Below are 13,697 nucleotides of genomic sequence, written 5' to 3' on the forward strand. Positions count from 1 at the left end.
TTGAAAGAAATGCCAATAAACCGAAAGACCCCTAGAAAGCTGTGTGGACTAGCAGACCCTCCTCCGCATCGCTGTGGAGGAGGGTCTGAGGATGGGAGACTAGAGACAGTCCAACATGAAGTCAAACATTGGACACAAATAGATCACTTGATGCATTTATGATTCCACTAGTTAAACACAAATCTACATTTAAACCTTTCAAACTGTAATAAATGCCCCTCGTTATGTTGGGTAGTGCTGTGTGTGTGTCTTAACGAGGCGAGGCCTGTGATTGGTTGATCAGGGAATCGAGGTGGAACAAAGGAACCATCCTGAAGGCGTCGGTGGACTACATCCGCAAACTGCAGAAGGAACAACAGCGAGCCCGAGAGATGGAGGAGAGACAGAGGAGGCTGGAGAACACCAACCAGACCCTGTTGCTCCGCATACAGGTGGGGGGTGGGGGGGGGGGGGTTGGGGGGGTGTAGTTCCAGAGACAATCTGTAGGGGGACCCAAGAGGGAAAGTTACATGGTGTTGCTTTAACCCTCGTGTTGTCTTCTCGTCAAAATTAAACACTTTTGTTGATGCTTTTTATCAACATTTTTTTTTACTTTATTCAACTTTTTTGACGTTTGAAAGTTATTAACATTAGTTTCACAGTATTTTGGGGAATTTATGGTCAATAAACCTCATTTATAGGAAATTATACCTAATGTTTGAGTTAGATTAATGCAGCTTTAAGGAGTCTCCCCTTGCTGGACGTTAGAGAGAATGCAGCTTTAAGGAGTCTCCCCCTGCTGGACGTTAGAGAGAATGCAGCTTTAAGGAGTCTCCCCCTGCTGGACGTTAGAGAGAATGCAGCTTTAAGGAGTCTCCCCTGCTGGACGTTAGAGAGACTGCAGCTTTAAGGAGTCTCCCCCTGCTGGACGTTAGAGAGAATGCAGCTTAAGGAGTCTCCCCTGCTGGACGTTAGAGAGAATGCAGCTTTAAGGAGTCTCCCCTGCTGGACGTTAGAGAGAATGCAGCTTTAAGGAGTCTCCCCCTGCTGGACGTTAGAGAGAATGCAGCTTTAAGGAGTCTCCCCCTGCTGGACGTTAGAGAGAATGCAGCTTTAAGGCCGTTGTTGTCACTCTTCTGTTCTGACTTCCTGTCTGTGTTTCTTCGTTGTAGGAGTTGGAGCTTCAGACTCGCCTCCACAGCCTCGACTCTTCGTCGTCCTCCTCCTCCTCTCTGGACCCCCAGGCGATGCTCTCCCCCTCCCTGCCTCACCTCTTCTCCTCCCCCTCCCCCCGCTCCGCCCCCTCGCTGGCGACCCCGTCCCTGGGTCTGGACGCCCTGAGCTTCGTTGATCTGGACGAGCCTCGGGCGGCTTCCCCCGTCTTCTCCCCGGACCTGATGTCGGACGTGGGGCTGACGGAGCTCCGCGGCCTGGCGGACATACTGATGGAGGAAGGGGGAGGGGGGGCCATGTCCGACCCCCTGCTGTCCTGTGGAGCCTCGAAGACCAGCAGCCGTAGAAGCAGCTTCAGCATGGAAGAGGACCTTTGACGTACACGCTAGGCTTCACACGCTAGGCTTCACACGCCAGGCTTCACACGCCTGGCTTCACACGCCAGGCTTCCTATTGGTCAGAAGCATAACGCCCCCTTGTGACATCATCCAAACAAACAACACACATAGGTGATGTCACAGCGAACAACTGTGGCTAAATCTTACTTCCCTTTGAATTGCATCCACGTTTCCCCCCTTTGATTCCCTTCCTCGCGTCTCAGTCCGTCCCACCGAGGAGACACGGGGGGAAATCATGCGGGGGGGGGGGACGAGGAAATGTGTTTTTAGAGGGATGAGACGTCCTTTCCTCTGAAGCATCACATGAATTTGTCAGCTGTTTGGGTGGAGTTAGCGACGTCTTCCAGGAAGGATGCTCTCTGTATCCTCTCTCATAGCTCCTCAGAGATCCCTCCTCCATCCTCGCTCATAGCTCCTCAGAGATCCCTCCTCCATCCTCGCTCATAGCTCCTCAGAGATCCCTCCTCCATCCTCTCTCATAGCTCCTCAGAGATCCCTCCTCCATCCTCGCTCATAGCTCCTCAGAGACCCCTCCTCCATCCTCTCTCATAGCTCCTCAGAGACCCCTCCTTCATCCTCACTCATAGCTCCTCAGAGATCCCTCCTCCATCCTCGGAGTAGAAATCTGGTCTGACGGCAGCAGAGTCTGAGTCTTTCCCCAGGTGTGAACTCACCTGAGACTCGCTGCAGGTATTTTAGAGATGAATCCACAGTGACTGTAAATATGAATCTGTACATAAACACGTAAATCTATAATCACCAGAGCCCGACCGATATATCGGCCGATATTAGATGTTTTCCAAACTATCGCTTTCGGCATTTATAATGGCCGATAAAAAAAATTTAAAAAACAGACACATTTTTTAAAAATTCATTCGTTGCATAGTCTGTCCACCAGAGGACGCTCTACAACGTCCCTGTTAGTGATGGCGTTGCATAGTCTGTCCACCAGAGGACGCTCTACAACGTCCCTGTTGGTGATGGTGTTGCATAGTCTGTCCACCAGAGGACGCTCTACAACGTCCCTGTTAGTGATGGTGTTGCATAGTCTGTCCACCAGAGGACGCTCTACAACGTCCCTGTTAGTGATGGTGTTGCATAGTCTGTCCACCAGAGGACGCTCTACAACGTCCCTGTTAGTGATGGCGTTGCATAGTCTGTCCACCAGAGGACGCTCTAAAACGTCCCTGTTGTTTTTTTTGATAATGTGTTTTTGTTTAAGTTTGTATTTTTCTACATTTTATTTATCAGAACTTTAATATATTTTGATGTTCTGTTGTGACAATAAAACAAATTATCATATTATTTTAGTGAGAACTCATAAAAAACTACAAATAATTAACATTAGGGAAATCTGTTCATGTTTAGTAACCCGTTCCTGGATTTTTTTCTTATATACATCGGCCGATATATCGGCACTTTAGATTTTTAAATATCCAAATACTGGTATCGGTCGGGCTCTAATAATCACTGTGTGCTGGAGATATTTGGGAGGAAGAATCTGATCGGGCTCGTTATTGAGCTTTATATCTTTTTATTACTGATGTATGAGCTTCTTGTTAATCATGTGAGTTCATCTTTTAAACCATTGTTTTTTGGCACGAGTAGCAGACGTAAACCAAACTGCAGACTCCAGCTTTAATATAAAATATAATATTTTTAATGCAAAATATTCCCAGGCCAGTATTTGGTTGTATGCTGTAATGGGAAAATTACATTTAATCATGATTTCATGTGTCCGTCTATAATATGCACGTGTCGATTACTCATGTAATTGTTCACGATGCTTTTCAGGGTGTAGGACGTCTGAATCTGTCCCTGAAGGACAGACAACACTGTTAGACTCTGTTGCATTTGTCCTTGGAGGAAAAATACAAAGACTTAAGACTCGTCTTCTCCTTCAAAGAGAGATTCAAAAGTCATACAGCCTGAAAAGCATTGTGAACATTTAGATAGATAGATAGATAGATGATAGATAGATAGATAGATAGATAGATAGATGGATAGATAGATAGATGGATAGATAGATAGATAGATAGATAGATGGATGGATAGATAGATAGATAGATAGATAGATAGATAGATAGATAGATGGATAGATAGATAGATAGATAGATAGATGGATGGATAGATAGATAGATAGATAGATAGATAGATAGATAGATGGATAGATAGATAGATAGATAGATGGATGGATAGATAGATAGGTGGATAGATAGATGGATAGATAGATAGATAGATAGATAGATAGATAGATAGATAGATGGATAGATAGATGGATAGATAGATAGATGGATAGATAGATGGATAGATAGATAGATAGATAGATAGAGGGATAGATAGATGGATAGATAGATAGATGGATAGATAGATAGATAGATAGATAGATAGATAGATGGATAGATAGATGGATAGATAGATGGATAGATAGATAGATAGATAGATAGATAGATAGTAGATAGATAGATAGATAGATAGATGATGGATGGATGGATGGATAGATAGATAGGTGGATAGATAGATAGATAGATAGATGGATAGATATAGATAGATAGATAGATGGATGGATAGATAGATGGATAGATGGATAGATAGATGATAGATAGATAGATAGATAGATAGATAGATGATAGATAGATAGGTGATAGATAGATAGATAGATAGATAGATAGTTAGATAGATAGATAGATAGATAGATAGATGATGATCCCAAAAAATGGGAAATTACAGTGTTACAGCAGCACACAAAATATACATACATACAATATGAAATAATAATAATACTAAAAACAAAATATAAGAACAAATGTTTAAATATATACAAGATGGGTAAAAACAAAATGTGCAACTGTTTAAGTATGTTAAAATGTAAATGAACCAATCGTGCCGGTTGCCCTCATTGCAATGTTGGGGTGTCTCAGAGTCTCATCCAGCACCCAGGGGTGACGTGTGGAAGAGTCTTATTGCCTGTGGTAGGAATGATTTCTGTGAATAATCAACGCGTGCGTATTATAGACGGACACGTGAATCCATCCAGGTTGGGCACTAGTTCAGGAATTAACTCAAAGTGGGAAAAGAAGTGCCGAAAACGTCGGAAAAAGGTTACAAAAGCGTCAGAGAAAGCGCCATGAACTGAATGGACGGTTCTTATACGGCGCTGTTTAGCGTCTTGCCCGAGGACACTTTGACATGGGACGGCGGGGCCGGGGATCGAACCCCCAACCTTCCGATTGGCCGTGTTTTACTCCAAAATACGACCGATCCGGTTATAAGCAGCGAGTCTTTATCCGATCTTCTACTTCTAACATTAGATGTCCCTCATTTCACCGATGTCCGTCCCCGTCCTCTGTCTCCGTGTCGGCGCTCTAACCTGCGGCTGATTTCTGAGGACTATGGTTACCTGGTCCTCAGATCTCTGCAGGGTAAATCCAGACCTCTAGCTAGACTATCTGTCCAATCTGAGGACTATGGTTCCCTGGTCCTCAGATCTCTGCAGGGTAAATCCAGACCGCTAGCTAGACTATCTGTCCAATCTGAGGACTCTGGTTACCTGGTCCTCAGGTCTCTGCAGGGTAAATCCAGACAGCTAGCTAGACTATCTGTCCAATCTGAGGACTATGGTTACCTGGTCCTCAGGTCTCTGCAGGGTAAATCCAGACAGCTAGCTAGACTATCTGTCCAATCAGAGTCTCTGTTGACGACTAAAACTACTTCCTTCCTGAGACTATGTAGCAGCGGCACCGTGGCTCCGTCCGGCGCTTAGCCCCGCCCACGACGATTGTGATTGGTTTAAAGAAATGCCGATAAACCAGAGCAGGTTTTCCTCCCAATTCCAGAATGCCGTGTGGACTAGCCAGACCCGGGTCCGGGGTTGCGAGACTATAACAGTGACTTATAGCTAAATATATATAAAAAAAAAAAAAAATCAAATACAAAGCAGGTTGTCACGGTTACCAGTTACTTCCATACATCCATGGTTATATCAGATTCTTCCATAAAGGGATTTTTGTTTGTCTTTTTATTGTCGTTGTTCGGATTTATGACATTTATGTGAATTGTTTCTGTGGAGCATGTAGTCTGAACAATATCTCCACGTGTTTTATTCAGCGTCACGTTTTGTTTTTATAGATTCTAACTTTTTATAAATAGAAATAAAGTCATTGTAGAAAAATAGTTCTTGTGTTTTTTTTTTGTTTCCTAACAAACAACATTAACAAAGTTATTATTAGTAGTAGTGTATTTGAACATGTAAAACATTAAGATAAAAATATATATATATATGTATACATACATTCATGCATACATACGGTATATATCATTAAAATGAGAGATATTATGATAAATAAGGTTATGTTCTTCTCAGCACAATCTTCCAAAATGATTACAAGTAATTTAAATAACAAAAATTAAAAAAAAAAAAAAAAGTATCGGGATGATTCAAAAACATAACATGAAAAATAATTGAAAAAAATATTTTATTTCAGTTTTTATTTTAAAAAAAATATTTCTCTAGAAAAATTCAAAATTTAAAAGTAAAACACATTTTTAAAATTGTTTTTAAAATAAAACTATTTTATATTTTGTGATTTAACATTTCACTTTTTTTAAATAAACTTTTTTTTAAATGACAGATAAATAAGGTCATGTACGTCTCAGCACAATCATTCAAAAAGTAATTAATTACTACGTATATATTATGCTATGTTAAATTCCTATAGAGGCTTATGCCCCCTGTATTTTAACATAGGGGGGTGTATACTTATGCCCCTGTATTTTAACATAGGGGGGTGTATACTTATGCCCCTGTATTTTAACATAGGGGGGTGTATACTTTTGCCCCCTGTATTTTAACATAGGGGGTGTATACTTATGCCCCCTGTATTTTAACATAGGGGGGTGTATACTTATACCCCTGTATTTTAACATAGGGGGTGTATACTTATACCCCTGTATTTTAACATAGGGGGTGTATACTTATGCCCCTGTATTTTAACATAAGGGGGTGTATACTTATGCCCCTGTATTTTAACATAGGGGGGTGTATACTTATGCCCCTGTATTTTAACATAGGGGGGTGTATACTTTTGCCCCCTGTATTTAACATAGGGGGGTGTATACTTATGCCCCTGTATTTTAACATAGGGGGTGTATACTTATGCCCCCTGTATTTAACATAGGGGGTGTATACTTATGTCCCCTGTATTTTAACATAGGGGGTGTATACTTATGCCCCTGTATTTTAACATAGGGGGGTGTATACTTATGCCCCTGTATTTTAACATAGGGGTGTATACTTATGCCCCTGTATTTTAACATAGGGGGTGTATACTATGCCCCTGTATTTTAACATAGGGGGTGTATACTTATGCCCCTGTATTTTAACATAGGGGGGTGTATACTTATGCCCCTGTATTTTAACATAGGGGGTGTATACTTATGCCCCTGTATTTTAACATAGGGGGGTGTATACTTATGCCCCTGTATTTTAACATAGGGGGTGTATACTTATGCCCTGTATTTTAACATAGGGGGGTGTATACTTATGCCCCTGTATTTTAACATAGGGGGGTGTATACTTATGCCCCTGTATTTTAACATAGGGGGGTGTATACTTTTGCCCCCTGTATTTTAACATAGGGGGGTGTATACTTATGCCCCCTGTATTTTAACATAGGGGGGTGTATACTTATGCCCCCTGTATTTTAACATAGGGGGGTGTATACTTATACCCCTGTATTTAACATAGGGGGTGTATACTTATACCCCTGTATTTTAACATAGGGGGTGTATACTTATGCCCCCTGTATTTTAACATAAGGGGGTGTATACTTATGCCCCTGTATTTTAACATAGGGGGGTGTATACTTATGCCCCTGTATTTTAACATAGGGGGGTGTATACTTTTGCCCCTGTATTTTAACATAGGGGGGTGTATACTTATGCCCCCTGTATTTTAACATAGGGGGTGTATACTTATGCCCCCTGTATTTTAACATAGGGGGTGTATACTTATGTCCCCTGTATTTTAACATAGGGGGTGTATACTTATGCCCCTGTATTTTAACATAGGGGGGTGTATACTTATGCCCCTGTATTTTAACATAGGGGGTGTATACTTATGCCCCTGTATTTTAACATAGGGGGTGTATACTTATGCCCCTGTATTTTAACATAGGGGGGTGTATACTTATGCCCCTGTATTTTAACATAGGGGGGTGTATACTTATGCCCCTGTATTTTAACATAGGGGGGTGTATACTTTTGCCCCCTGTATTTTAACATAGGGGGGTGTATACTTATGCCCCCTGTATTTTAACATAGGGGGGTGTATACTTATGCCCCCTGTATTTTAACATAGGGGGGTGTATACTTATACCCCTGTATTTTAACATAGGGGGTGTATACTTATACCCCTGTATTTTAACATAGGGGGTGTATACTTATGCCCCCTGTATTTTAACATAAGGGGGTGTATACTTATGCCCCTGTATTTTAACATAGGGGGGTGTATACTTATGCCCCTGTATTTTAACATAGGGGGGTGTATACTTTTGCCCCCTGTATTTTAACATAGGGGGGTGTATACTTATGCCCCCTGTATTTTAACATAGGGGGTGTATACTTATGCCCCTGTATTTTAACATAGGGGGTGTATACTTATGCCCCTGTATTTTAACATAGGGGGTGTATACTTATGCCCCTGTATTTTAACATAGGGGGTGTATACTTATGCCCCTGTATTTTAACATAGGGGGGTGTATACTTATGCCCCTGTATTTTAACATAGGGGGTGTATACTTATGCCCCTGTATTTTAACATAGGGGGGTGTATACTTATGCCCCTGTATTTTAACATAGGGGGGTGTATACTTATGCCCCTGTATTTTAACATAGGGGGGTGTATACTTATGCCCCTGTATTTTAACATAGGGGGGTGTATACTTATGCCCCTGTATTTTAAGGAAGAACATTTATTTATTTATGAAACATTATTCATTCACAATGAAAATCTGTGTCCTTAAAGGTTGGATTTTTCCTTCTTTTTAATTAAGGCGTTAAGATCAATTTACAAAAGATGCTTTTTTTAGTCAACTTAATCGTGGGGGGGGTAAACTAATGAGCACCACAGTCCTCCTTCCTCTGCAGGTGGTGCTGTGGTTGCGTTGCCGTCCTGCAGGGGGCAGTGGAGACCGTCTCTCTGATCCTGAAACACTTTAATTTTAGCGTTTTCAGTCTGTCATGAATCATATATTCTGATTATTATAGCTCCCAACAAAGATAGGATAGAAGGGTGAGGTCTCACTCTGGAGATAAAACTAGAGAGATGTCTCACTCTGGAGCTAAAACTAGAGAGATGTCTCACTCTGGAGACGAAACTAGTGAGATGTCTCACTCTGGAGATAAAACTAGAGAGATGTCTCACTCTGGAGACGAAACTAGTGAGATGTCTCACTCTGGAGCTAAAACTAGAGAGATGTCTCACTCTGGAGATAAAACTAGAGAGATGTCTCACTCTGGAGATAAAACTAGAGAGATGTCTCACTCTGGAGATAAAACTAGAGAGACGTCTCACTCTGGAGATAAAACTAGAGAGATGTCTCAGAGGAAGAGGAGGAGGAAGAAGAGGAGGAGGAAGAGTTAATTTGAATGGAAATGGCCTTTCTATCCATTGTATTTCTATGGTCTTAATGCTATTCTATAACTGATCTACATTACATATATATACACATATATACACACATATATATACATATATATACACATATATATACACATATATACACACATATATATACATATATATACACATATATATACACATATATATACATATATATACACATATATACACATATATACACATATATATACACATATATATACATATATATATACACATATATACACATATATACACATATATACACACACACACACACACACAGACACACATATATAGGCTACATATATATACACATATATACATACACATACATATATATATATATATATATATATATATATATATATATATGTACACATACACAATCAGGCACCAACTGTGGATTCATCCGCCGTCATGTTTTCCTCCGGTTTGACAAAAGTTTTTTTTAAAGATTTGAGTTTCGACAGGAACCAACGGCGTGTTTGTCTTTGATGTCGGTCGGGGGGGGGGGTAGTGTGGGGGGGGGGGGGTCAGAGGTGACGTGGCGTTGTCATTTCAGTGACTTCCTGTTTCCTGTTTGGACGTCGTGGCACGCCGCTTCAAACAAACACACGCTTCCCGTCCCTGCAGGACCCACTTCCTGTCCCCCCCGCCACCCCCCCCCCCCCCCCCCCCGAGCTGTCCATCACAGACACAGAAACATCAGCAGAGTCTGAACGTTCACTTTATTTCTGCTGCAGAGAAACAACAACCCCCATCATCCTCTCTGTCTGCTTTCATTTCATAGACACGTTAAACTTTATAACGCTTTATAATAAAACTACAAACGTTGACGCCATTAACCCTCTAATGCGTGGTGTGTTTTCTGTGTTTTATTCCACAATAAACCATGTAAAATGCATTGTTTTCTGTTTAATTGTGTAAATAGGTCTTTTGAAGTGAAAGTGTTGAAGCGAGATTTTGAAGTGTAATTACTTTGATGACTTCACATAACCAGGAACCCCCCCCCCCCCCCCCCCCTCCAGCAATTCTTTGGAAAAAGACAAATTTAACTGTTATCTGGGGTAAGTAAACTTTTAATTTTCATCACTTAAACTAGTTAAAATGCTATTTTTTTTCTGTAAAAGGCTCAAATTAATTTGTTGCCATGTGGCATATAAGCTGAAATTGTTTGGTATTTTTCCCAATAAAAGCATGTTTTTAAAGGAAAAAATGTATTTCTTGGCACTTTCACACAGATTACCAACTACTTTTTTTTCCAATTGCATTATTTAGACACATCAATACATGTTTACCATGTTTAAAAAAAAACATTCATGCAATAGAGAGTTAAAGCCCCGGCGTGTAACGTGTGTCGTTGTTTATTATCATAATCGGTGTTGCCCGTTCACAAACTCGTCCTTTTTCATAAATATCATCCACCACCGTCAGTTCCAAGTATTCCTATTGGCTTGAAATGTTACATTAGCATTAGCATTAGCATGAAGTGGGGCAGACGCTCCACGTTCATGCTCCATCTTGAAATACGGCAGCCGGTGAGGGACATACAGGACGTCCCGCTCCGTACTGTTCGTGTTTTTGCTGTCACACGATACACTCACAGGTGCTGCTATTGCTGCTAACGGTGCTAACGGTGCTAACAGTGCTAACGGTATAGTCCGACCCCGCCCCGGCGGGTTAGAAGAAGGAAACGTGGAGGACCACATGTTCATTTTCACTGATTCACACACACTGGAACAAACAAAGATGTCCGCCAATTCTGCCATGATCAAATCTGCTTATACAAACATCCAGGACTCGGTCTTGACTCGGACTCTGACCTCTTTGGACTCGGTCTGGACTCAGACCTCTTTGGACTTGGTCTTGACTCGGACCTCTGTGGACTCGGTCTTGACTTTGACTCAAACCTCTTTGGACTCGGTCTTGTCTTGGACTCAAACCTCCTTGGACTCGGTCTGGACTCGGACCTCTTTGGACTCGGTCTTGTCTTGGACGCGAACCTCTTTGGACTCGGTCTTGACGCGAACCTCTTTGGACTCGGTCTTGTCTCAGACTCGGACCTCTTTGGACTTGGTCTTGACTCGGACCTCTGTGGACTCGGTCTTGACTTTGACTCAAACCTCTGTGGACTCGGTCTTGACTTTGATTTAAACCTCTTTGGACTCGGTCTTGACTCGGACCTCTTTGGACTCGGTCTTGACTCGGACCTCTGTGGACTCGGTCTTGACTTTGACTCAAACCTCTTTGGACTCGGTCTGGAATCGAACCTCTTTGGACTCGGTCTTGTCTTGGACTCGGTCTGGACTCTGACCTCTTTGGACTTGGTCTTGACTCGGACTCAAACCTCTTTGGATTCGGTCTTGACTCGAATTTGAACCTCTTTGGACTCGGTCTTGTCTTGGACTTGAACCTCTTTGGACTCGGTCTTGACTTGGTCTTGACTAGTCCTGGTCTACTTGTCTTTGACTCGACAAAGGTGGTCTTGACTACACCCCTACAGTCCTTATACCTGGCAGAACACGCCATCCGTTGTCAGGTTGTGTTATTGTGTTGACTTTGATGAGCTTAATTCACTTTTTTCTTTTATCGACCTCTAAAATATGTTTAAAAAAACTCAGACAGGAAGTCAGCTCTCAAACAGGAAACCACTGCTCCCAGTGTTGGCACCGGTCCATCGGTCTGTCCAACAAAGGGACAGATGTCTGAACAAGAAGACAAATATTACAGACAACAATCTCGTTGAACGCTGTGAAAATGCATCAGTGGTCCCTAATACTGTATCTGAAGTCTCTTTATATAGACCTTAGTGGTCCCTAATACTGTATCTGAAGTCTCTTTATATAGACCTTAGTGGTCCCTAATACTGTATCTGAAGTCTCTTTATATAGACCTTAGTGGTCCCCTAATACTGTATCTGAAGTCTCTTTATATAGACCTTAGTGGTCCCCTAATACTGTATCTGAAGTCTCTTTATATAGACCTTAGTGGTCCCTAATACTGTATCTGAAGTCTCTTTATATAGACCTTAGTGGCCCCCTAATACTGTATCTGAAGTCTCTTTATATAGACCTTAGTGGTCCCTAATACTGTATCTGAAGTCTCTTTATATAGACCTTAGTGGTCCCTAATACTGTATCTGAAGTCTCTTTATATAGACCTTAGTGGTCCCTAATACTGTATCTGAAGTCTCTTTATATAGACCTTAGTGGTCCCCTAATACTGTATCTGAAGTCTCTTTATATAGACCTTAGTGGTCCCCTAATACTGTATCTGAAGTCTCTTTATATAGACCTTAGTGGTCCCCTAATACTGGATCTGAAGTCTCTTTATATAGACCTTAGTGATCCCTAATACTGGATCTGAAGTCTCTTTATATAGGCTAGACCTTAGTGGTCCCTAATACTGTATCTGAGGTCTCTTTATATAGACCTTAGTGGTCCCTAATACTGTATCTGAAGTCTCTTTTATATAGACCTTAGTGGTCCCTAATACTGGATCTGAAGTCTCTTTATATAGACCTTAGTGGTCCCCTAATACTGTATCTGAAGTCTCTTTATATAGACCTTAGTGGTCCCCTAATACTGTATCTGAGGTCTCTTTATATAGACCTTAGTGGTCCCTAATACTGGATCTGAAGTCTCTTTACATAGACCTTAGTGGTCTTTGTGTCCTTTGATCATTAAATCTGGAAAATGGAAAAACAAAGAGATCAATTTCCAGGATGAAACAGTGTAGTCTCCAGCGAAAAAAGTCTCATGACATCATCTTGTAGTCCGCCTCTGATTGGCCGGTCTAGGAGGGGAAGCAGATGGAGCAGCACTCCAGACAGACCTCCAGGCAGTCTGACGAGCCGCAGCAGTCCTCCAGAATCCCACAATCCAACAGGGCCTGACAGGCCTCCTCGGTGCAGGCCGCCTCCCCCGCCGCCTCCACGCAGCAGCAGCTGCAGCCGGACCCCCCCACCCCGCAGACCAGGCACTCCCCCAGGACCGAACACATGGACAGCAGCTCGCAGAACAGACAGGCCAGGAGACAGTGAACGCAACAGTCTGTGGAGACAGAGACAGGTAGAACACACAGGAGACAGTGAACGCAACAGTCTGTGGAGACAGGGACAGGTAGAACACACAGGAGAAAGTGAACGCAACAGTCTGTGGAGACAGGGACAAGCAGAAGAGACACGACAGGAGACAGTGAACGCAACAGTTGGTGGAGACAGAGACAAGCAGAACACACAGGAGACAGTGAACGCAACAGTCTGTGGAGACAGAGACAAGAAGAAACGACAGGAGACAGTGAACGCAACAGTCTGTGGAGACAGAGACAAGCAGAAGAGACACGACAGGAGACAGTGAACGCAACAGTTGGTGGAGACAGAGACAAGCAGAAACGACAGGAGACAGTGAACGCAACAGTCTGTGGAGACAGAGACAAGCAGCAGAGACACGACAGGAGACAGTGAACGCAACAGTCTGTGGAGA

The 13,697-nt window shown here is 42.3% G+C and overlaps 2 protein-coding genes and 1 long non-coding RNA gene across 3 annotated transcripts; 1 reads left to right on the forward strand and 2 right to left on the reverse strand.

The window, feature by feature from the left end:
* Nucleotides 1–283: 283 nt before the first annotated feature.
* LOC116679420 (transcription factor E3) lies at nucleotides 284–2,574 on the forward strand (the record flags this gene model as incomplete). Its single annotated transcript, XM_032509065.1, is given in 3 exon segments — nucleotides 284–431; nucleotides 1,152–1,531; nucleotides 1,588–2,574. Coding segments are annotated over 2 exon segments (526 nt in total), but the record flags the coding sequence as incomplete, so codon positions are not given.
* Nucleotides 2,575–9,925: 7,351 nt separating this feature from the next.
* Nucleotides 9,926–11,456, reverse strand: LOC116679419 (uncharacterized). The gene is made up of 2 exons (XR_004329498.1): nucleotides 11,391–11,456; nucleotides 9,926–11,303 (listed from the first exon to the last, which is right to left on the reverse strand). It is a non-coding gene; the product is annotated as an uncharacterized LOC116679419 (long non-coding RNA).
* Nucleotides 11,457–12,731: 1,275 nt separating this feature from the next.
* LOC116679418 (myoD family inhibitor) lies at nucleotides 12,732–13,266 on the reverse strand (the record flags this gene model as incomplete). Its single annotated transcript, XM_032509064.1, is given in 1 exon segment — nucleotides 12,732–13,266. A coding segment is annotated over 1 exon segment (258 nt), but the record flags the coding sequence as incomplete, so codon positions are not given.
* Between the last annotated feature and the right edge of the window lie 431 nt (nucleotides 13,267–13,697).

The sequence above is a fragment of the Etheostoma spectabile genome, unplaced genomic scaffold, assembly GCF_008692095.1.
Source record: "Etheostoma spectabile isolate EspeVRDwgs_2016 unplaced genomic scaffold, UIUC_Espe_1.0 scaffold00012297, whole genome shotgun sequence".
Lineage (NCBI taxonomy): Eukaryota > Metazoa > Chordata > Actinopteri > Perciformes > Percidae > Etheostoma > Etheostoma spectabile.